The sequence below is a fragment of the Lutjanus erythropterus genome, chromosome 13 (assembly GCF_056507025.1).
Source record: "Lutjanus erythropterus isolate fLutEry1 chromosome 13, fLutEry1.hap2, whole genome shotgun sequence".
NCBI classification, from domain to species: domain Eukaryota; kingdom Metazoa; phylum Chordata; class Actinopteri; order Lutjaniformes; family Lutjanidae; genus Lutjanus; species Lutjanus erythropterus.
In genome coordinates, this window is record NC_139329.1 from 13,867,089 (window position 1) to 13,890,789 (window position 23,701).

At 40.2% G+C, this 23,701-nt stretch overlaps 2 protein-coding genes across 2 annotated transcripts; both read left to right on the forward strand.

Annotated features, from left to right (window-relative positions):
* Positions 1 to 2,655: 2,655 nt before the first annotated feature.
* th (tyrosine hydroxylase) lies at positions 2,656 to 10,365 on the forward strand. Its single transcript, XM_084733863.1, has 13 exons — positions 2,656 to 2,846; positions 3,307 to 3,510; positions 4,524 to 4,698; positions 4,823 to 4,911; positions 5,028 to 5,095; positions 5,200 to 5,250; positions 6,049 to 6,194; positions 6,348 to 6,483; positions 7,375 to 7,444; positions 7,535 to 7,591; positions 8,329 to 8,424; positions 8,534 to 8,667; positions 9,584 to 10,365. Exons 1-13 carry the CDS (start codon positions 2,763 to 2,765, stop codon positions 9,741 to 9,743), a joined length of 1,470 nt encoding a protein of 489 aa, XP_084589989.1. The 5' UTR covers positions 2,656 to 2,762; the 3' UTR covers positions 9,744 to 10,365.
* Positions 10,366 to 12,743: 2,378 nt separating this feature from the next.
* igf2b (insulin-like growth factor 2b) lies at positions 12,744 to 21,696 on the forward strand. Its single transcript, XM_084734494.1, has 4 exons — positions 12,744 to 13,094; positions 13,914 to 14,064; positions 17,128 to 17,309; positions 19,259 to 21,696. Exons 1-4 carry the CDS (start codon positions 13,020 to 13,022, stop codon positions 19,496 to 19,498), a joined length of 648 nt encoding a protein of 215 aa, XP_084590620.1. The 5' UTR covers positions 12,744 to 13,019; the 3' UTR covers positions 19,499 to 21,696.
* The last annotated feature ends 2,005 nt before the right edge of the window (positions 21,697 to 23,701 follow it).

Below are 23,701 nucleotides of genomic sequence, written 5' to 3' on the forward strand. Positions count from 1 at the left end.
ACTGTGGCAGCATGTGGCCAGAGGTCTGCAGATAATCCTTTTACCTCTGCTAGCCTGCGGGCACCGTACATCACTTCACAATCATGTTAACCACCAAAGTCCTTAGCCCAAAGCGGTACAAATTCACTTGATGTGCTTGTTGCTGAGGTAAGGAACAGACAGAGGGGCCCAAACAGGAAAACATTGTGTTGTTCTCTGTTTCCTTGTTGTGTTTGTGTGTAGGCGTGTCTCTGTGTGTGTTTCACAATCAAATCTAATTTGTGAAGAGCTGTTGGAGATTCGATTGAACTGATAAAGTGACTTAATTTTCCACAGTTGACTTTTCTCTGGTCTAACCTTTAAGTAAAGCCCTGAGGTCAAAGCTTTGATTGTTGTCTAACGATGACCACGGTGTATTCAACTAGTGTTTATAACCACACAACTTCATCTTACTTCTGTAAATGTTAATCAAATAAACATAAAAAGAAACTGAAAATATATATTTCCTTTCTGTATGGAGTTTCATCTGGAGAGAGAGCTACGGTATTGTGTGCGCACTGTATTTGACCGTTTGTGTCAGTGATTACGCACTAATTCACTGTGTATGTCAGTGGATGTTTGCATGTGTAAAGTTAAAACACAACAATTATATAGTCTCTGCATTTAATCCATCTTAATATCAGGAGTAGCCACTGTGCAGCACTTGAGGACCATCTCCAGTTCTAAGCCAAAACCTTGGTCAGAAGTACTCACAGGAGAATTTACTTAACATACATACATGGAGGAAGTCCACACAGGTACGGGGAGAACACACAAACTCCACACAGAAAGGTCATGTCCAAACTAGGATTCAAACCCACGATCTTCTTGCTTGGTCTTCTTGTGCCTCTGTGCTGAGAGATAGAAGAGAAGGACCATAGCAGCGGTGCTCAACGTGAATCTGAGCAGTGGTGGAGGACCCATTCAGGTCATTTCCTTAAGTACTAATAGAGAATACAAAAGACCATTGTGATATGAATTGATAATTTTCTGGGAAATGTGTTGAGTATTAAACACCTGCACGAGCATATGGGTTTTGAAATAAATACACAGGAATGTGTGAATAAGTAAAATATGTATGACTATATGTAAAACTTTATTTTTTATTAATAATTATGAGTAGAGTGCTCTTTTCTATTTGAATACCTGCCTCCCCAAATGTCTGTGCACGTTTCTAGGGCACTTGCTTTTGTGTGTGTTACCTGTGGTGGCTGTGACAAGGCAAATCGAAGAAGGGCAAGATCCTATGCAGTTGTCAGGCATTACAACACACTTTTAGTTGAGAATCAATGCCATATGCAACATTTAAAAACTAAATATAACATTTAAAAAAGAAATAGGGAGAGAACTTACTTGATGTGAGGCCAAACGGGCAGGAGCTTGAGTACCACCTCGGGTCTATCTGTGCACATGTCTGATCAGCCCCATATCATTACAAGCAAGTGATAATTGTATTATTATTGTAGACTCTTGAAGGTGGGCCTCATGGAGGTCCAAACTCAGTTTTACAGGGGCAGTGACCCCTGTTATCCCACCACATCCTGAGAACTGCCTCAGTATGGGTCTGACCCATTGGCATAAATAAAAATGGACGTTGAGGCTCCACTTACTCTCATTGTACAAAACTGAAGTCAAAGTCAGACCATCTTGTGCTGGTCATGTGATTTGGAGCCCGAGTCTGCACATCAGTGATCAATGCCAGAGCTCCACTTAAATTCTGAGCTGTCTCAGCTGTCAATCATAGCATGAAAGCCTTTCTTATAGCCTCAGATAACTAATTAAAACCAAACTGATAACAAAAATCTAATACATGAACATACGTCAGCGTGATAAGAAATGCCTAAAATTACATAAAACATTAGGCAAATGACTTAGAGAAAAAATTATGTGCACTTTGATGTTTCAGTTTGAGCCATGCTCTTTTCTATTACATTGAGGAGGCAGGATTTACGATCTATACTGCAGCCAGCTGCCATATGGTGATTGAGATATTCACACTTCCCTTTTGGGGAGCCGTCATGTTGTCCATTTATATGTCAATGGTCTGACCTTAATTACTCCAAACTGAAAAGATGAGCTCTGTTAATTTCCCATACCAATGATTTAAAGTGGCCGTTTAGAAGATCTTGGTGAAGTGAAGCTGTGAATTCAGGGGTGAACATGTCACATGATTCACCTGCATTTAGCCAAAGACTGTGATGAGGCTGATTGCACAGTTTAAAGCTGGATAACTGGGCGTGTCTTATTTGAGAATAAAATTACAAATGAATGTATTTAGAATATGTTTAAAAATACATGTTCTTAAAGTATTTTGTTCCAAATTTCAAATTCTTTTTTTTTCTGACAAGCAAAATACAATTTGCATTGTACTAACAAGTCATTAAATACATCTTTCAAACACATTTTATCGAAATGAGTTGAGTGAGGAAAATGCTCGCTGTTTCAACTTAAATCCTTTTTGTGCGTGGGCTTTAGAAAAGGTCATATATACTGCATACGGACGGCTCCACGTTTGGATATGTCTGCGCATTTATTGATTAGTGTGGGATTAGCGTGTTTGACGTCAGAACCTGCAAATAAATGATCCCATAAAAAGAGGGAACCTGCCTGAAAAAAAAGAGAAAAGCTCTGTGCGCACAGCGCAGCCGTACACGTCTAGAGAGTGCTACCACTCACTTCATTTCACTTCACTTCAGTCACACTTTGACACGAAAAGACAACAGAGAAGACTTCTCCGCCTAAAGATGCCCCTTTCAAGCAGCTCCACGTCCTCCACAAAGAGCATCCGCAGAGCAGCATCAGAGCTGGAGAGGTCCGACTCCATCACGGTAAGTTTACAAGAGCCAGTTTTATTTTATTTTATTTTATATTTTATATTCTGTTACAATCCACCATTTTAAATTGTGCTCCCTGTGATATGTCTATATTATACTCAGAAGATCATGGTATTGCGCGCAGAGAGCTTGGAGAGGTGACCATTACGCAGCAGCGATGCCTGTTGCGCACTGGATCATATATTAGAGAAAACAGCACATAACAATAAACCTTTAATAACAGCTAAAATATGTACTAAGGCACCTACTCGGCCTTAACTAAGTGGTAGATTTACCTTGACTGCCCTGCTGTACTAACGCGCATTTGGAGATGTAAAACGCTCCCCATCAGATACCCCAAAACACATCTCAAATATAAGAAAACCCCAGCAGTTCCCCCGCTCTGCTGTTGTGACTGTGAGCATTGATTGTAATGTAATCTGCAGTACGACTTTTGATTGCTCTTTTCAAACAGTCTCCAAGATTCGTCGGGAGGCGTCAGAGCTTGATCGAGGACGCGCGCAAGGAAAGGGAAGCCGCCGCTGCAGCGGCAGAGGCGGCGGAGGCCAGTGAACAGATCGTGTTTGAGGAGGACGACGGAAAAGCGCTGCTCAACATCTTCTTCACCTTAAGAACCTCCAAAACACCCGCACTGTCGAGGACACTCAAAGTTTTCGAGGTATCACAATAGTTCGGTCACAATAACTGAAATCTGAGTAGGAAACAAGATTTGGGGAAAACTGGGGTGGAGTTGTAGATACCTTTCCCCTTAAGGTACCCTTTTTAAAGTTGTAATTTATGTCTTAATTAATGGTTGATCTATAATTTATTGAAGCATTACAGATGAGCTGTTTGGGAGGGTGCTTAAATATGAAAAAAAAAAAAAAAAAAAAAACCTACTGGTTGGTGTTATTTTTGTCTATTTGGAAACAATGCAGTTCTTAGTGCATAGTAATATATGATTGTGTTCATGGGTTCCTGATTCTTTACTACAGTTACAAACGTTAATAAATTTGGGTCAGTATTGTCTGCAGCCCTTTCATTGAGGTGAGGGTTTTTTTTAAAAAAAAAACCTGCCAACCCAAAAGATGCACCTATTAATGATTTATAAGATATTACTGATTTCTGAACATTCAGCAAATGACTTATTAACCAATTATAAACGAATTAGTCAAAAAATAAAGCCCCTTTATAGTGAATGCTTTATTAGAAAGTGGTTACAAAAAGCTTTTGGAAGATAAACATATTTGGAAGCATGTTCTATCCCATATGCATGTGTCATTCTGTAAGCCAGTGCATCTCACTTACTGGACATCTATGAGAGATAAAGACTTTTAGATCTTTCTTTTATTTAACCTGCCAATACTGTCTGTTTACACAGGGAACATGTGTAACATAATGTCTGTCAGGGGGCAGTTCTTAAATTTTTAAGTTTAAAAATGTAATTTTCAACTCAAGTTTAAATTGTATATTGCATATTTCAGCACTACAGTCGTGTATACCAAAACAATTTTGCATTAGTGTTTAGCTTCCTGCAGTACTGTAACACATTTTATATGAGCGAGCACGTATGAACTTCATCCAGGACAGATCACTTCACATCAGATACTGTGGTGCGTAATTTCATTCCACATTGAGTGTAATCCAGTACTGCAGCAGGAGTTATATTTCAGTGTGTTGACTGTATTTCAGACTTTTGAAGCTAAGATTCATCATTTGGAGACGCGACCATGCCGGAAGCTGAGGGACAGCCTGGAGGGCCTGGAGTACTTTGTCCGCTGTGAGGTGCACCTCTCGGACGTCAGTACTCTGATCAGCTCCATCAAGAGGAATGCAGAGGATGTCAAAACCACCAAAGAAGTTAAATGTAACTCAGGATTTCACTGCTTTTTACGCTTTTATAAAATAAATCTGAAACACTGAATTTTTTTTTGGAGAAGTCAGAACAAAAATAGACTGAACTGAATATGGTAATTTCTTTCCTTTTCTAGTTCACTGGTTCCCAAAGAAAATAGCAGATTTGGACAAATGTCATCATCTCGTCACAAAATTTGATCCAGACTTGGATCAAGACCATCCAGTAAGTAATGACTTTTCCAGTAACCAAACTATTCTCTATTACTGGTTATGTTGTAGGACCATTATTTCATGACACAGAAAATGTGATCAGTGTTTGATATATTTGATTTTGTACAGGGCTACACAGACCCTGCTTACAGACAGAGGAGGAAGATGATAGGAGACATCGCCTTCAGATACAGACAGTGAGATACTATCTTTTGCCTGTATACTGCACAGACATCCATAAAAGAACAAAAAAAAAATACTTGAATATTGCTGATACATCTGTTCATATGTTTTTCCTCAGTGGGGAGGTGATTCCCAGAGTGGAATACACAGAGGAGGAGATTGGCACATGGTAAGGACTTTAAGATGTTGTTAATACTGTATGTGATATGGCTGTGTAAAATCAAAATTTACTCTGAATACCAATTGTTACTTATTTTTGAAATGAGCAGTTTGGTTTTCCTGATGTTTCAGAACATTTTTGTGTCCATCCACCACCTACTGAGTCAGTTTCACCTCCTTTCTCAGACAGTTGGATGTGATTTGTTCTTCATTTTGGTAAATAAGTTACAGATGAGGGCTGTTATTAAACACATGGCAGCTTGTCTCAAAACAAAATCAGGGACCTGGCAAGAAATTATTTCACAAGAATACTTTGCCAGTCAGTGGATTTTTTGAAAAAAAAAAAAAAATTGGAATAGAGAAAAAGGAATATAAAAAATGCACATATAAATAGGTTTCAAGACAAATAAATTTACATAAGAAATAAAGATATTCTAAACCAAAATAAAACAGACTAAACAGCAGGGGGTGGAGTAATGGATTATACTAAATTTGGATTATATAATCAGACTCAAAAAAATAAATACATTTCACAAATATTGCAGTGTAATTTGTATTCAGTAACTGACTAGAAATAATGAGCAAATTGACCCAACCTTGCTAAACAGGAAAATAAAATTGCAGCATATTGCAAGATGTTAATAGAAACAAATTTAAGATATTTCATTTTAATGTTGCAAAACTTGAATCAAGGTTTTCAATTTTTTTATAAGAAGGATTTTGAAAAAAGACAAAGAAAGAAAGAAAGAAAGGAAAAACAAAAGAAAAAATAAATTTGAATTATTATGTTTATTACATCCTAAATTAGGAGGGAAGTCTATGCAACTCTGAGGGACCTATACATCACCCATGCCTGCAGTGAATACCTCGAGGCCTTCCGTCTGCTGGAAAGGCATTGTGGGTACAGTCCAGACAACATTCCCCAGCTGGAGGACGTGTCACGTTTCCTCAAAGGTAAAGATGAAATCAGAAATGCTGAAAAAAACAGTGGAGCAAATGTTTAGAGAATGCACTGCCCATTAACCCAAGGTTTGATTCTGTCTCTCATTACCTCCCCCCTCCTGAACACGCACACACACACACACACACACACACACACACGCACAGAGCGTACTGGGTTCATTCTGCGTCCAGTGGCAGGTCTGCTGTCAGCCAGAGATTTCCTGGCTAGTTTGGCATTCCGGGTGTTCCAGTGCACCCAGTACATCCGACACTCCTCCTCCCCTATGCACTCCCCAGAGCCGTGAGTACTGTCACTCCTCTTGCTTTGCTCCTCACATCAAATCCTAACACAAATTTCAGCCATTGCAATTGAAATACATGTTTTGTCAGCGTCTCAGCAATCCTTTTGAGTGAACCTCCATAAAGCCCCACACCCTTCAGTCTTTGATGCTGTTCCTCGGAACTGCTTTTTTTTCTCACTCTAACTCTTTGTGAAACGTTAGGTGCCATTTTAATCAAAAACATGTTGCCAAAGCATTTACACAAACAGAGTGACAGCATGAAGTAAACAAATACTATGAATGTATGAAAGAAAAAATAGGAAACACAGAATGAAACAATGTAGTGACAGTGAATGTTAATCAAGTGAGAAAAATTCTTTGATATAGAAAAAGATGAAGGAGGCCTGGTGACTCAGTTGGTGAGTGTGTGCCCCATGTACCGAGGCTGAGTCCTCTGCAGTGGCTGTGAGTTCAGCTCCTGCCTTTTTTTTTGTACCCTCACTGTCTCACCACATTTCCTGTCCTATCTCAATTAAAGGCATAAAAAAGCCCCCGCAAAATATTTTAAAAACGAAAAAGAATGAAGCAAAAAACAATTAATCACAATAAATAAAGTTTAGAATAATAAATTAGAATTAAAAATCCAAATATAGTTTTCAAAGTTTTCAGTTTAAATCAGCTGTTTCTTGAGTTTTTTTGTTTTGTTTTTTTTGAGAAAGTTTCTGTAAGGAAATTAACTTCTGTCCTCACCTCTCTGGTTTCACACTGGGCACAAAGTTGTTTTTCACTCTGTAACCATTGTTGTGTAATGCAACCAGATTGAACTATGATCACAAAGTCTGTGTTTGGTTAAATCTGTATTCCAAATTTGGATCAAACGTGGTCACATCTGAATCTTTCTTTCTCTTCAGTGACTGTGTCCATGAGCTACTGGGACACGTCCCCATGCTGGCCGACCGCACCTTCGCCCAGTTTTCACAGGTGAGCGGAGAGAAGCCCTAACAGACACATCATTATTTCCCATGTTGTGCTATTATGCTTTGGTAACAATTTATTTATAATTTGCTGCAGAACCTTGGCCTGGCATCACTTGGGGCTTCGGATGAAGATATTGAGAAACTGTCCACAGTAAGTAACACCAACAGAAGCCCACTTAGGGACAAAAATGACTGAGGTGTTGAGAGATGCTGAACCTTTCCAGGATAATATTTACTTTGACACAGCCTTGACACAGAAAGAAATGAAAGCACCCCCACTGATATGTCAACTGGTTCCTGTATTTCCAGGATAATATATGAATGGAACTGTGTTTTTTGTCCCAGAAATTGCACATGTGGAGTGGAATTACATTTGCCAAAATTATGAAAAACATAATAAATGGAGCATTCCATCTCCTACTGACCTTATTTTTGTTGGCTTTAGTAAAAGGGTTGCACTCTTTCAAGAGAAAACTCTACTGCTGTTTGTCAAAACTGGAATGATGGCCTTATCAAATAGTACATAATTAAACTGTAAAGAAAGAAATGATCATAAATACTTTATAAATTAGTAGTTAACAATTAAAAACAAGGTATAACACAATTTTCATGTATTGATGTGGACTTATGGGGCCCTAAGATGTCTTTTATTTGTTTATTTATTTGGTAGAGGATTACTGCTGCTGCTGTGTTTTATCAGTTTATTAATAGTTTAAAAATTATTGAAAACTCTCTTACTGTCTCTCAAAACTAACATTATGGCTTTACCAGATACTAAATAATAAAGCAGTGTTAAATAAATCTATGATAGAGACATAATTGTTGTCTTTGTGTTTTCACAGTGTCCAACTTTTTACCCTATCATTGTCTTCATATTTTTCCCATCAGTTATACTGGTTCACCGTCGAGTATGGTTTATGTAAGCAGAACGGTGAAGTGAGGGCCTACGGCGCTGGACTGCTCTCCTCTTATGGAGAACTTGTGGTGCGTTCACTGCTCTCTGCATAATATTTTAATCTTTTTCTTGATAAGATGAAACAGTCGCATCCAACTAAACTGTCAGCTAATTCTTCCTGTTTTTACTTAAATCCAGCACTCACTGTCTGACGCACCAGAAACCAGGGAGTTCGATCCCGAGGCCGCGGCCATGCAGCCCTATCAAGACCAGACATACCAGCCAGTGTACTTCATTTCTGAGAGTTTCACAGATGCCAAGGAGAAATTCAGGTATTATACCACGCATGTAGAACATAAAAAGACACAGGGAAGAAGAAAAAAAAACAAAAGAAGAGAGGGGTTACATGAGGACAAGGTCAGAGAACAGCCAGCCAACCCCTGAGGCCACAAACTTTTGTAGGTCAGCCATAGCAGCCAGAAGACAGCTGTTACTAATGTATTCTTTCTTACCAAGGCAAAACGCTGCAGTTTTATTTGGCAAACACATCAAATGTTGCCCTGCAAAACAAGTAGCTTTACTGAGTGTTTTGACAGTATTTGGTCTTGAGTGGAATACATCACATGACATCTCTGCTGCCACACTGGAGGAGAAAATATCAGCATGGGAATGTTTGTAAAAGTGGAGTAAATATGAAGTACAGTGCATTGGAACATCTTTACAGTGGTGGTGATACAAGCAGTGATACAAGAAGGATATTCAGGATGTTCGGGGGTCCTTTGGTGGTTTGCAGGGAGGTCCCCAGAAAGAGGAGGAATAAAATATTTTAATTTTTGTCACATTTTTTGGAAGTTGCAACAAGGGAAGAAATAGAGTTAGCCATTTAGATTGATTGTAATTTACAAAGATCCTAGTTTGATCACTGATTGACTATGAAGATTCAAAACTTTTTTTTTAAATCTCCAAAATGTCTGAGACGTTTGAAACCAAACCACAACGTGAAGCATCTGTGGTGTTCCTTAAGGTCTAAGTGTCTTAATGTGACATTTTCAAGGTTAAGACAAAATTCTCTCAAATTGGGGTCCTGGGAACCCCTGATATAGACAACAGGCTACTCTACAACTCTTTTAGTCAATTAAAGAGAATTTTCCTCTGGCTGAGTGAAAATTGGGGGTTTACAATTCTCAGATAGGGCATGAAGAGCTCAAAGATGACCTCATGTCTGGCCTTTCTGTCTTTGATGTTGAGGGTGTACGTGGCCGGTATCAAGCGTCCCTTCTCGGTGAGGTTCGATCCGTTCACCAGCAGTGTGGAGGTGCTCGACAACCCGCTGAAGATCCAACAGAGTCTGGAGGGGGTGAAGGACGAGCTCAAGATGCTGACAGACGCCCTCAGTGTTTTGTCATGATGATGCACCCAGTCTGTGACCTCCACCCTGCTGTTGTTTGCTTCCTCTCCGCTGCGCCTCCTCTGCGACCTGTAACGACGCAAATGTGATCATATTTTTGTGCTGTACCTCCAGTATGATGCTGTTCCTGATCAGTTGTTGCTTGTTTGGTTGACATGGTTGTAACCAATATTAAAACCTCAGAATGCAGTGCGGGCAAAGTTTCAAAAGATGCCCGATGTCTTGCTGGGTTTTGTGAAATGATGAGGTTTTAAAGGAAAATGTGTTGTTTGAGAAATATGTCAAAATCTGAACCAAAATCAAAGGGAACTGTGATAATGAATGTATTAACAGAAAACTAAATGGGTATAATATAGTTATTTTAAAATCAAAGAAGCATAACAATAGAATAAAGTTAAAGTGTATATTTAAATTATATTTATTTTATTTAGAAATTTAAAAAAGATCCTTGATGTGTTAAAGGCTTTATTTTCCAGATGTGTGAATTCAGTCTTTGAGTATTTTCCTCTAAATTTGGTTTTAGTCTTGCAGTGTAAATGCATAATAAAAGATATTGTAAAACAGACTTTCCATGCAATGTACTGTTGATAACTGCTTGAGTAAAAAGAATCTGTCACATAATAAAGAATCACAAATTAACACTGCTGTCATGTTAACATAATTTTGTTTTATGTGTGTGTGTGTGTATATATATATATATATATATATATATATATGTATATATATACTATGTTGCTTATTTCAGTTTAGTTTACATGTTTTGTCTTAGTTTAGTTTTTTTATTAGTTTTAATGTTAGCTTTAGTTTCCGTTTTTATAATAATAATAATAATAATAATAATAATAATAATAATAATAATAATAATAATAATAATATCATATAACTGTTATTAACATGGGCAAGATTTAATAAGTTCAGAATAGGTATTAGAATAAAAACACTGTGACACTGTGACAGTAATTGACAGTGATGTAGAAATCCAAGGATTAGTAAACATGCACTAATTCCTCCTGATGCTTGTTGTGTTGACAAATTTGACCAAACTGACAATGGCTAAAACTCAAGACGTCCTGTATAATTTTACTTTAGTTTTGTAAGTACAAAATATTTCAGTTAATTTTGTTCACTCCTAGTTTTAGTTTTTAGATCAGTTTTAGTTAAATGTAATAGCCTTGGACTAGACAAACAAATCACAAATGATACATACCAACATTTAATGATGTTCAGCTACATAACAGTTTACATTTGTCTGCCACAAGAGGGGGTAGTACCTGCCTGATCCTACAGTAAAATCACATCAGGAGAATATTAAGAGAATCAGTCACCTTCATGCTGTCCTCCTGCTTTCAACCACAGTGGGCAACATTATTAGATGAAAAAAACAAACAAACAAAAAAAAACCCCTGACTAATAAACATTTGAATGACAAAATGGAAAACAAATATAAAAATCCAGCCATTTAAATCAAATATAGTATTTGCTCACATTGAAAGTGGTTGTGTGTGTGTGTGTGTGTGTGTGTGTGTGTGTGTGTGTGTGTGTGTGTGTGTGTATTGCATGACCACCACTTCCATTAATAGTACAGATGAGGGGTGTTGCAAAATGTGGGTACTAACAGTATTAAAAATAAAATTGATATCATGTTAATAATACAAATATGTTGAAATCATGTAAATAATACATATATAAATAATCAGGTCAATCAAATCAGTCACAGTTATGCCACGTTTTCTGTCCAAACCCCCCCCGTATTTTGATTAATTGCACAAAAAATATAATAAACAAAGTTAAAGATGAATTTGACTGATAACAATATATTTTTTAATCATTATTATGAATTTGTTTGGTCACGATTGTTGTGAGAGTCTGATATTGTGACAGGCCTATCACAGGCACCTAAATTAATGATACAAGCTCACTTTCACTACATGGATCTACTTTATATATGTTATCTGGGACAGCTGAGGAAGGCGTGAACATTGTGGAAACAGTGAAACTATATTTAATTCATTTTGAAAGGACAAACCTTTAGGAATTTGTCTGAGCAGAGCTCCTGGTGGTCAGGTGGGGGGGGTTAGCTTTCTAACCTGCTGAGACAAACAACCAGAGCTTCACCACCAGCACCACTAGGTGTCAGTCTGAGTCTGAAGACACATCCACATCCTTACCATCTGAATCTGCAGAAGTCACACTTATGTAAGGGCAACCTCTTACACATTTAGAAATTACAAAAAAAAATTAAAAGCAAAAATTAAAAAGCAAAAGCTGATTTATATGCAAAATTACATTTTTTTTGTCATCTTTGTCTATTTTAGGGTGCTGTGCAACATCTGGATGAGGCTTTTGTGCTGCACCTTTAACAGGACAGAGTCAGGTCAGTATCATCCACACTGTGATGCATTCATTAGATTAAAATATATATATTAATGTTAGGTTTGTCCTTCTTCATCACTCCTGCCTGCCTCTCCATCATGTGATGTAGCATTTACACTGACCAAAGACACTATATATTCCTGTGGTGGTCATGCCGGTCACTGCTGCTGCATCCTCCTCCTCCTCCTCCTGTTATCAGCCCCACTTTGTGCTCCCTTCAGATTGGAGAACCTCAGTACTCCACCTTCACTTCACTATCAAACACATTTGACTCCAGCAGTGGCTACACCATCATCCCCACCTGAGTCAAAGGAGAGCTGAAGAAGACCTTGGCCACACTTGCTTCCACTCTGAATGTGAATCTTAATTACAGCAGGGCGGAGACATTGACATTTTTCTTGGAGTCTGAGAGGAATTACGTCTATTCCTGTTCAGCCTGTGTGTAAACATTGTGATTGTAGGTTACAGTGCGTAAACGTGGAAAATGCCTATGGAATAGTTCCATATTGTGTGACTCTCACTTTCTTTCTTTCTTTCTCTCCTTCCTCACTTTCTTCCTTCCTTTTCTTTCTCTCTCTTTTTTGTTGCTTTTTCTCCCCTTTAAGCACTTTTCCATAAAACGTCTCTGGACCATTTTTTTTTTCTTTTCTTTTCTTTTTTTTTTTTTTTTTTACCAGCCCTGAGGAGGAGGAGCGAGGGGGTGGGGTGTGGGTGTAAGGGGCGTGTTTTGGTATATAATACTTCTCCCTGAGAAGTTTTAGCCTGTCGCCTGGTCTTTGGGACAGCCTCTCACACATCATCTCATAGCCGCACCAACTGGGAAACTAACTCACCTGCAAATCTCCTCCAACCAAATAACAACCCCCCTCCCTCCAACTTACGCTTTGACTACTGCCAGCTGACATGGAGACCCAGCAAAGACACGGACACCACTCACTTTGCCACACCTGCCGGAGAGCGGAGAGCAGCAGAATGAAGGTAACCAGAGGGAGCAGAGAGTTTTTGAGCTGAGCGCGTATTGAAAGATGTTTTCGGGCTGAACGGATGCATTGATTGCATCTTGTTTTTTGTGCAACTGGACATCTCTTAATTTGCATGCAACAGGGAAAGTTCAAGATGCATTCATGACAAGGACACTGGCTGAAGCTTTTTCGCATTTGTGCAACAGGTTACCTGATAGGACATAGGAGAGAAAAAGAGTTTTTTTTATTTTTCTTCTTTCTCGTGGATGGTGCGTCCCGTTCCTTTTTCTCCTGGACTCGGAGCAAACAGCTGGTGTTTCTGTCGGCAGATAGGGGGCGGTAGGTCTGAGGGTCAGTGAGCTCATCACAGGGTGAGCAAGGGGAAAATATATGCTGAGTCTGGCCTTTTCAGATAGTTCACTATCGAGCAGCCGGTCTTGCAACTTTTTCTGGAGAGTTGTGTAAGAGCGTGAAAGCCAACGAGAGATACTTGTCGACTCTTTTTTCCTTCAGAATAAGCACTTCTTCTCTTCAGGTGCGACACGGTGACAGCTAACGGGCATGGCTGGGGGGGTGGAGGAGGAGGGGGGGTGGATGAATTAGTAGGTCAATACCTCAATACATAGAAGGAGCACTTATTAACACTGGAAGGGGTACATCTTGTCCAAGCGAGTGCGTAAAAGAAAATGCGTAAAGAATGGATATCCTCTTATGTATCACAACATCTGGCTGTCATCTGGGGCTTTTCTAAAAGATTTTTTTTATGTAATCACTTATGAAATGTGTTTTGCATTGGTTGTCCAGATGCTTCACGTGTGTTTTTCTGTATCTGCAGGTTAAGAAGATGTCTGCGTCCAGTCGTGCGCTGCTCTTTGCACTGGCCCTGACGCTCTACGTTGTGGAAATAGCGTCGGCAGAGACGCTGTGTGGGGGAGAGCTGGTGGATGCGCTGCAGTTCGTCTGTGAAGACAGAGGCTTCTATTTCAGTAGGTTCATCCCAAGTTCTCACACGCACAACCGGCTGCATACATGGTCGCGTTTTACCTCCAGTGCAACCCTCTGCTGAGTGTCTGTGTTGTTTAATTCGCACACATCTGTTTGGATAGCTGAGACTATCGCTCTGTCTGTGGCTGTGCGGTATGCGTGTTTGGTATTTTTCTTTCTCACACACATTGACTGAGGCAGAAAGTGTGTGTGTATGTGTGTGTGTGTGTGTGTGTGTGTGAGAGAGAGAGAGAGCGATAGAGAGAGAGAGAGATTATAGCCAGCTGTGTCTCAAGACCTCGTCCAGGCTGCTGAGTGTGCGTATTCTGCCTCCATGCAGCCCCATACCTTCTTTTTCTCTCTCATTGCATATGAAAGGCCGGCGAGCTGTGAAGGCACACACGACTCAGCGCGACACAATGGGCCGCTTGTTTACCAGTAAAGTAATAGCACCCCAAGAGGCATACCAGTCACCTCAGCACCAGTGTTCCCAGGCCAGGCGACCACACTGCTGCTGATGAGTCGGGGGAAGGAGGGGGGGAGGAGGAGGAGGAGGGGAGGGTGTTTTTGATGTCAGGTTAAGAGGACGGATCATTAACATCAATTCTGATCATTGCTTCCATTGTGGTGGTGATGGGAATAGCTGTAAAGCATTATGGGAATGCATTGTGGTGGCTGTTAATCCTCCAATGGATAAGCTTCTGTTTGCTCAGTCTGCAGTGTTTGCGACATACATAACTTCAGCGTCCTCTCGTCCCCAAATACAAGCTGGCTGGACAGCAAACTTAATGTCAACTAATGGTTTAACTGTGTCTGTAGTTACTGTACATTTTATGGTCTTAAAAGTGAGGTTTTCTGATCTATTGATGGAAAATGTATCATGGGTGAAATAAGGAAGATATCATGGGTGTCTTACTCTTTATGTTTTTGAGAAAACTATGTTTGATAAAGGTACTATAAAGGATTATTATTGGTTATTAAACAGTCTCAGTTTAACACTGATCCCTCTATTTAGGGCTGGGTATTGAAGTTAGACACCTTTATGGCACAGAACGAATTGCATCAATATTATCGAGTATTGAAAATGCCTTGTCATTCAATACCAAATTTTAATACCTAAGTCAGGGAGCAAATCAGCACACAGAATGCTTGTAACAAGATCTAGTAAAGCTGGTGATTGGTTAAAGTTACATGTTGTAGGGTGCAGGAAAACCACAACATTACGATCAGAGACGGTGTCTTTGGTTTGTTTTTTTTTACCACCAGGCCTTTGAACACCTTTTTCCTTTAAAATTAGTAATTGTACCATAATGTTTATGTAACTTTCTTTTTGTTAAAATGTATTTGGCATCAAAAAATATTTTTAGGAATCATTTTCGAAGCTTAGGCATTGGTACCAGTGTTATAGAAAATTTTGGAAAAATACCCAGCCCTATCTCTATATGACCTATATAAGTTAACAAGACTATCAGCGATAGCTGTTTTTATTCCCTGCCATTGGATCAGATTCTCCTTAAAACCAGATGAAGTGAGGCTGTTTCCTTTTTCCCATGCAAAGTTACAGTGAGAGGTACAGTATGTTAGCAGGTTTAAAAGAAGCAAGAGTTTTTTGTATAGATATTTTAATTTTCAACCTTATATTTTGTGATTATTAAGATGAAAACAATATTGCTTTTGTCCACAAGGGCCTACAAAATCAACAAAATATGAAGGTTCCCTGTAGTAGCTGTAGCAGACATTTCAATTAAATATGCCTTATTGCAGGGGTTTTGAGTGTTGTGTGAAGGGAGGTGTGGGCCTCCCCTCACACGATACTGAGTCTCTGAACTCCTTAACCAAGTCACACTCTTCGACTTTCCTCTGTGATCTGCTTTAGGTAACTAATCTAATAATGTTTTTTTTTTCATTCACTGAGCCTCCCTGAGGCCCCCTGGAGAGGCCCACCTTCCACTTTGAAAACTCTGCTTATCTCTGAATGTCTTTTGAGTGATACTGGCAAAACCTTAAGGACATAATAAAAACTGTAATACAATTCAATAATGATATCAGAGAAAAAAGGACAGGAAAAAAGGAAAAAATATATGATTCACTAAGTAAAAACACAGGCACTATAACGCCTCAAGTCACTTAATACTTTGCTGTGTTGAACTCAGGAGACTTTGATGTTGTGACTATAGGGCATGTTGCTACAATGGATCTTAACATTATTTGCATATAGTAAGGAAGGAATTTGTTTTCTTCTTCTTTCTTCGTTCTGGAAATAGCAAAGGGGGCCAAAGGCGAGTGGGGTGCAGATGCGTTGCTCACATCTGAACTCTAGAACCTGCACACCTTTAAAAATTGCTGCTCCACCCCTAATGTGCCTCTCTTTTCCTCCTCCTCTTCTTCTTCTCCTCCCCCCCCCCCCCCCCCCCCCCCGGATCACCTTCTCTTTTCTCTCTCATGTTCCTCTTCCTGCAATCAAATCTCTCATGAGATTTCTCCTACACTGAGGACTCAGCCGTAGGACTTCAAACGAGGCCTCATGTTCCCCTGTGCAACATGCTAACCCAACACCCACCACCTTTATTCTTCTACATCTTTCTCTCTCTTCCTCCTTTGTTTTGCATTCATCCCCTCTGTTTTGACCCTCACACACCCTCTCTGTCTCTCCTGTTTTCTCTCCTCTCTTCTCCTCTCCTTTCCTCCCTCCTCATCCTCTTTATCTCTGCTGACTTGACAAAGGACAAGGTCGCAGAAAGAGTTTCCATTTTATATATATGTTTGCTCACCCAAAGGTCTGTCTGCCAGCTTTAGCTGTCTGTCTTTATCACTCTCTTATAGTGCAGGGTGTTTACGTGTGTATTCACTCATTAAAGGACTTCCAGATAGCCCATCAGATTATCCTCTACAAACAAAAAGATTTGTTGCAGTTGGTCATAGATTTCCTTTTATCCTCTTTGCCCTGTGGACTGCTATGATTGTCCAAGTAATCCTGCGAAAACAACCTAGATTCATTACAGATGCCAGTGTTGTGTTCTCAGGCCTTAACCTCCTCCTTCATCGCCTGTTGTCTTCCTCCTCAGGTAGGCCAACCAGCAGGGGAAGCAACCGGCGCCCCCAGAACCGTGGGATTGTAGAGGAGTGTTGTTTCCGTAGCTGTGACCTCAACCTGCTGGAGCAGTACTGTGCCAAACCCGCCAAGTCCGAAAGGGACGTGTCGGCCACCTCTCTACAGGTCATACCCGTGATGCCCGCACTAAAACAGGTACATCTCAACAACAACAACAACACACCAGTATGGGAATCCTCTATCTATCCTCCCATCTACTGTGCCTCCATTCACCTATGAGCGTCACCCCTATGTGCCTGACACTGAAACCCACGCAGAGACAGGTTTATCTTGCTAAATGGTCATTGCTAAGCAGTTACCTTCCATGCAAAGTGCTGACCATTGTGGAAAACATCAAGACAGCACATAATATTCAGGAAAGGGCAGAGTCATATTCACAGACTGAGACAGTGTGTGTGTGTGTGTGAGAGAGAGAGAAAGTCTGCGATCTGCTGGTCCGTAACAAAACAGTGTGTTCTGAGTGTGTGATTATTAGTCACGGAACAGCAAGCTCTCCGAAACTGGTGTGCGTTTTGATCTGCACAGTCAGAACACCTGACCTGGCTGGCGAAGCCTCTCTGAAATATGTCACAAACATGCAGGGGAAACTGTCAAAGCGTTTCAGGTCTTTTCACTGTGGTCACAAGACCAACCGTGCTGTGGCTGCTATCCAGACCTCTTAAAAAAATCCCTTCAACCTTCCTTCAGACAAGACTGGAGGGACGTTTGTAATGTTCCTGCTTTGACTTGTTAGAAAATCAGTATTAGAGGCAGGAGATTTAACAAAAGAATTAAATAGATACTGGGGGAAAATAATGTACCTTCTGTTTGAAATGCTAAGAAAGAGAGGCTGTAAGGGAATTAGTTGGGACATGTCCCTAGTTTGTCTGGGCAGGGAGAGTTGATGGGTACAGGCTGCTCTGAGGGCCAGCTGTTCCTGGGCTATTGAGCAGGCCTGCAGTGAATGAAGGGGGATAAACACTCCTCAAGTGGCAGGACCAAAACAAGCCATTCAGATGGAGCACTGGCTACTCACGCATAAATTCTAGCTCTGCTGCTACCACTCCCACTTAGTCTCAATCCCTGGTGCTCAGCACCAACACCTACACTGTTTACAAAAAGTTGAGAATTTTTATAATTTTAAGTCAACTGCCTTCACTAGATTTTAAAGTTTGGATTAGACTCAAACTCTTAAAGCTACTTCAAGGAACTTATATATTTTATTGATTTTGTTGAGGCCCCTGTGGACAAAAGTGGTAGTGTTGCAGCCATAATAACCACAAAATAAAACAGCAAAAATAAAATTTTGTAAAAAAAAACAAAACAAAACAAAACATACTACTCAGTGTATCGTTGCCTTGGAAAATCTAAGCAGGCTCGTTTCATCTAATTTCAAGAAGAATCTGAAGAAGTGGCATCCTTTAAGAACAGCTATATAGAAATAGCCAGTCTTCTCATGGATGATCTTGTTTGTTTATGTAGGTCAGAGGCATCAGTATTAAATTGAGACTGTTTTATAACCAATTAAAAACTCATTGCAGTTGCTTTAAGTTTCAAAATAACCTAAACAAAGTTTTATCAACCTATAATCTTTAATTGAGACAATTTACTTTTCCTCTTTAGATAGATCTGAATCTGAATTTTCTCAGCTTTTTACAGTGTAATGCTGTTTAGAGGAGTTTGCTGAAGTTATAAAATGACAATATGTATATTTGTCGTTTTATTTGGTGTGCAGAGGTTAGTCAGTTCAGCGGGTCGTTGGGTGAACGACGCCGTGCCTCTCATATGTATATGAGGCAAGTGACCGCCCTTCCCTTTGACAGTATGTTAAAGAGGCTGAGCTGAGCACTTGTTGACAGCTTCTCTCAGTTGAGGAAACCAAAACAAGGGCAAGTTGGAGGCAAGGCGAGTCTGTTATGACGCTCAGCACTATAAGAATGACATTTGATTTCCATTTGAGTGGCCCAACAATGACTGAATGTTTTCACAAAATAAACAAGGCTTTCCTCCATTGTAATGAGCACTTGCACTGTATCTTATCACTTATAATGAACTGACTCCAACTTTTCCCTTTTTCCTCTATTTTTGCCTGCACGCCACAATAGGAACTCCCAAGGAAGCAGCACGTGACCGTGAAGTATTCCAAATACGAGGTGTGGCAAAGGAAGGCGGCCCAGCGGCTCCGGAGGGGTGTCCCCGCCATCCTGAGGGCCAAAAAGTTTCGGAGGCAGGCGGAGAAGATCAAAGCCCAGGAGCAGGCGATCTTCCACCGGCCCCTCATCAGCCTTCCCAGCAAACTGCCGCCCGTCTTGCTTGCCACGGACAACTATGTCAACCACAAATGAGCCCGCTGCCAGCCCTTTGCACAGACAAGAGTTTGGAGGGAGAAAAAAAGACTAGGGGATTATAGCTTTGTCTCTGACGTCATTTCTGTGGCAGTCCTCTTTGACCTCCCCTGCCCTGTCCGAGCCCACCAATCCCTCCCCCTGCTCCCCATCCACCACTTCTTGACCCCCTGGCCCTTTTCTAATGCCCCCCCCAACCCCACCCACCCATCCACCCTCCTCCGGCACACAAACATGCCTTCACATTCTTCCTGTCTGAACTCTTTCGCTCCCTCTCTCTTTCAGTCACTGACACAAAAGGCACAAACACAAATGATGATGAACAAAAAGTTAACAATTCGGCTGAATGCAATTCAGGTGGATCCTTAAAGCAAAAGAGAAACGGGGAAAAGGAGAAAAGAAGATGAAAGAGATCTGGGGTTTGCAAAGTGTCAAGAGGACACCCAGCGGAATGTTTTTTTGTCCTCGTGGAAGACAACTGAAAGTGAAGAGCAGCTTGCATGAAAGAATCCATTCCACATCATTTTTCCTGAGGCAAAAAGAAAATCTCTGTTAGTTCTTTTTCTTATTAGTTTGCACCTCTACCTATAAAGGGACTTCCACACTGTAAGGAATTATTTTGTAAAATTAGATTCCTGTTCCAGCACCTTTTGATCACAAACAAAAAGCAGAAAAGAGTCTGCAAAATTGCACATTGCCACGGATTACGTCAAAGTAAAGAAAAAATGGCACTATTTTTTTATGAACAATGAACGTGTAGCTTAAAAAAATGTCATGGTGCTAGCTTTGGGAATGGACTCAAAGAAGAGGTTGAAAAGCACGTTTTTTTTTCTTTGAATGAATATTAAAACTTTCCGTTTTAAGGAAAGTGTGACTTTAAAAAAAAGGAAAATAATGGATATGGGGGAGCTCCTGGCAGTGGCAATGTCAAGGGGGAAGTGTCACTGAGAAAAGATTCGGGCTGTGTCGGCGTCTAGGCTCACAGCGAGCACTTGCGGCTGCTCATCACTAAGCGGCAAGGGGAGGGACATGAGACCCAGTCCCTGTTCCTCCTGTCCCTCTGAGGCTGCCAGACACAGGGAGCAGTGTCTGGGGACACATTATGGGACACCGTGGACCGCCTGGATTGGACAGTACTACAGTTCTGGGACAGTGCTTCCTGGTTGTCATGGCTTTGCAGACTGCTCTGACAGGACGTAACATGGCATGGACAAAGAGCAAGTGGGATAATGATGATTATATTTTATTTTGTCTTTTTTTCTGTTTTCTTTTCATATCAATGTGTCAATGAAAAAAAGGAAAACCCTGTCAGTTTCTGGTACCGTGACATTCCTGTTTTTCCAAGTTAGGCTTTTTTTTTTGTTTCCATGGATATTGTTATAATGTTATTTTACAGTTCTAAAGAAAGGCACAAAATTTCAATTCAAAGGGAAAAAAACAGCAATAATGTCAACTAACATTTTATTTTTATTGTATATCAGTAGTATTCACATGCTTTTGCCTGAAAACAAATACTTGAATATATATATATATACATCTATATATATATATATATATGTATGTATGTATGTATATATATATATATATATATAAAATATAGATATATAATTAGTTTCCAGGGACGTTGTGTTATTTTCCTTTAGTCTGAGCTGTATCTTGCGTAATGAGCCGCCAAGCTTTTTTGTTTGTTTGTTGAAATACAAATAAGGGCACTGTATAAAGGCATTATTTATTTTGTTATAAAATATATTTGAAAAATTGGTCCAAATAATATACGTAGCACTGATGCTCAACTGACGGTTTTATTTTGTATGATCTCTGTTTTTCCAATTGGAGTTGTAAGGCTTTTTTGTAGATGCTTTGTACCAAAAATAATGTCTTCTTTTTTTCCTTTTTTTTTGTTTGCCATAGTTACTTTAAATTAATATTTTAACAGCAGCATAGCCTGGATTGCTTAGGCATGTTATGTCACAGAAATAGGCACATACTCTGAATACGTTGGTCTGCATGGATTTCCAGAAGCCTGCCAGGGTTGTCTGTGAAAAAGGATAAAGCATCAATGAGTGACTTTATTATTGGAGAAATAACTGTTCAACATTGATTGTACTCAAACCCACTATGTTTTTGAAGCCACTTTAGTATTGATGGCGGGGGAGTGATCGATCAGTCCTTCATTAAATCATGTCTTTGTAATTGTGCATGGTGTCCTATGGTCTTCTGAGGAGCATCTTGCCTACGTGCCAGTGCCACTGATGTTGTCGTGTGTTGGTTTTGGGTCATGATGGTCAGTCGTAGATTTAGGGGTTTTAGCTTACATGTGACTTACACGAGTCATTTTGTCGATGCCTTAATTGAAGGTAATGATGTTGCTATGATGCTAGTGACCATCGAAGGTCACCTAAAGGTCATTGTCTATCAAGGAGAGAGCATATCATCGTATCACCTCACTGTCTGTCTGTCTGTCTGTCCGTCTGTCTGTATGAATGTCTGTACGTCTGTCTTTTTCTTCTCTATTTGTTGAAGACAATGCCCCTGATCTTATGCATCAACAGTATCTGTATTTGCATGGCGAGGGTGGGTTGTTAGCCTGCCGTTCACCTCTCAACAATCTTCCAATCATCCATTCATTATGCATTTGATGAAGGGCTATCACGCTGAACCATTTCTGAAGCACTCAGGAATAAAAAAAACAAAAAAAAAAACAATCTATGCTCTCCGAGGGAGAAGAAGTGGAGTAGTTGCTGAGTGTGAAGTGATAATGTTGTGGAAGTGCAGCTGAGGTTGTTGTTACCCATCATACCTGGCCACAATGATACAGCTCTCTGTGACAAACCACTGAAGTCCATGTCAGAATCAAGGTAACTCTGCCACATTATAGTTTCCTCCTCTGTTGTGTGTGTGTGTGTGTGTGTGTGTGTGTGTGTGTGTGTGTGTGTGTGTGTGTGTGTCATGCATCACCCATGAAACAGAGACTTAATGGATACTCGCCCTGCTGTGGTGAAGAGTCAAGCCAATACTTTATATCTCAATTCTCAAGGCTGCGTCCTGTCTCTAATTATATTCTACTTCAGTTGTGCAACAAAGCAGGCAGTGCAATTATTATATTATTATTGTTAATAATAATATTATTATTATATTTTCTATTTTATTCTATATTTTCCTGCTAGGACTGCATTCATTCACTATTGTAACGTTCAAACAGGCTACTCTAGTGTTCTTATGAATGGCGTGAAAGACAACCACTTCTTGTCGCTGAATATGAAGAGATATCTTGCCGAGCAATGGCAACTTTTTCTGTCAGTAGCTCACTCAGCCTGTGTGTATTTTATTGATTTAACCTCTGCACGCTAGAACGTCCGAAATGCACAATTCATGTACTTTCATTTTTAATATCAATAAAAAAAACATTTTATCAAACGATGTCTAAAAGATGCTTTGTTCAGTGTATTTGTGTTGAGCTTGAGGGCCATATTTAAAATCTTTTTATATCAATTAAACCTTATATGTGCCCGGTAAAAGATTTACTACATCTTATGGTCTTGCAAGGAATCTCCAGTTGCTTTTAACACCCTCTCTGTTCCTCTCACCCCCCTCCCCCCTCTCTCCATCTCTGCCCGAGTCCATGTCTGTCTCTGTTTCTGTCTGTCTGTCTGTCTCCTGCTCTGTGATAGTGCACACTTTGCCAAAGTGGAAATCAGCACTCACAGAGTGGCGAGCAGGCTGCCCACAACTCCTCAGTCCTTCCTCTTGCTGCATGCCACACTAAACCTGACCTGTTCTCACTCCCTCTGACACACCCATCTGTAACATCCATCCCTCCATCCTCCAGCGGCTTGCTAACTACTGGAGCAAGCTCCACTTCAGTGCCTAAGTTTAGTAACCAACATGTCTCAAATTATCACATGCATATTCTGAAAATGGCACGACCTTTCATTGTTGACATGCATGCACATACCCACCCATGGGATGTCTGTTACCGGGCAGATTTACAGTTTAGTATCTTTGTTCCCAGAATGGAACAGTTTTGGGCACTGGGGTTATCTTGGTGCAGCAGAGTTTACTGCAGCTTTCTGTAGTTCTGTTTTAGGTTGGCATCAAAGAGTTTGAGCTTTACAAGCAGGAGAGGCAGAAATCTCCTTTTCTTTGGCTTCAGTGCAGAGTTCTGCCTCACAGTGATGAGATGCACACGAGTTGCTTCTGGGA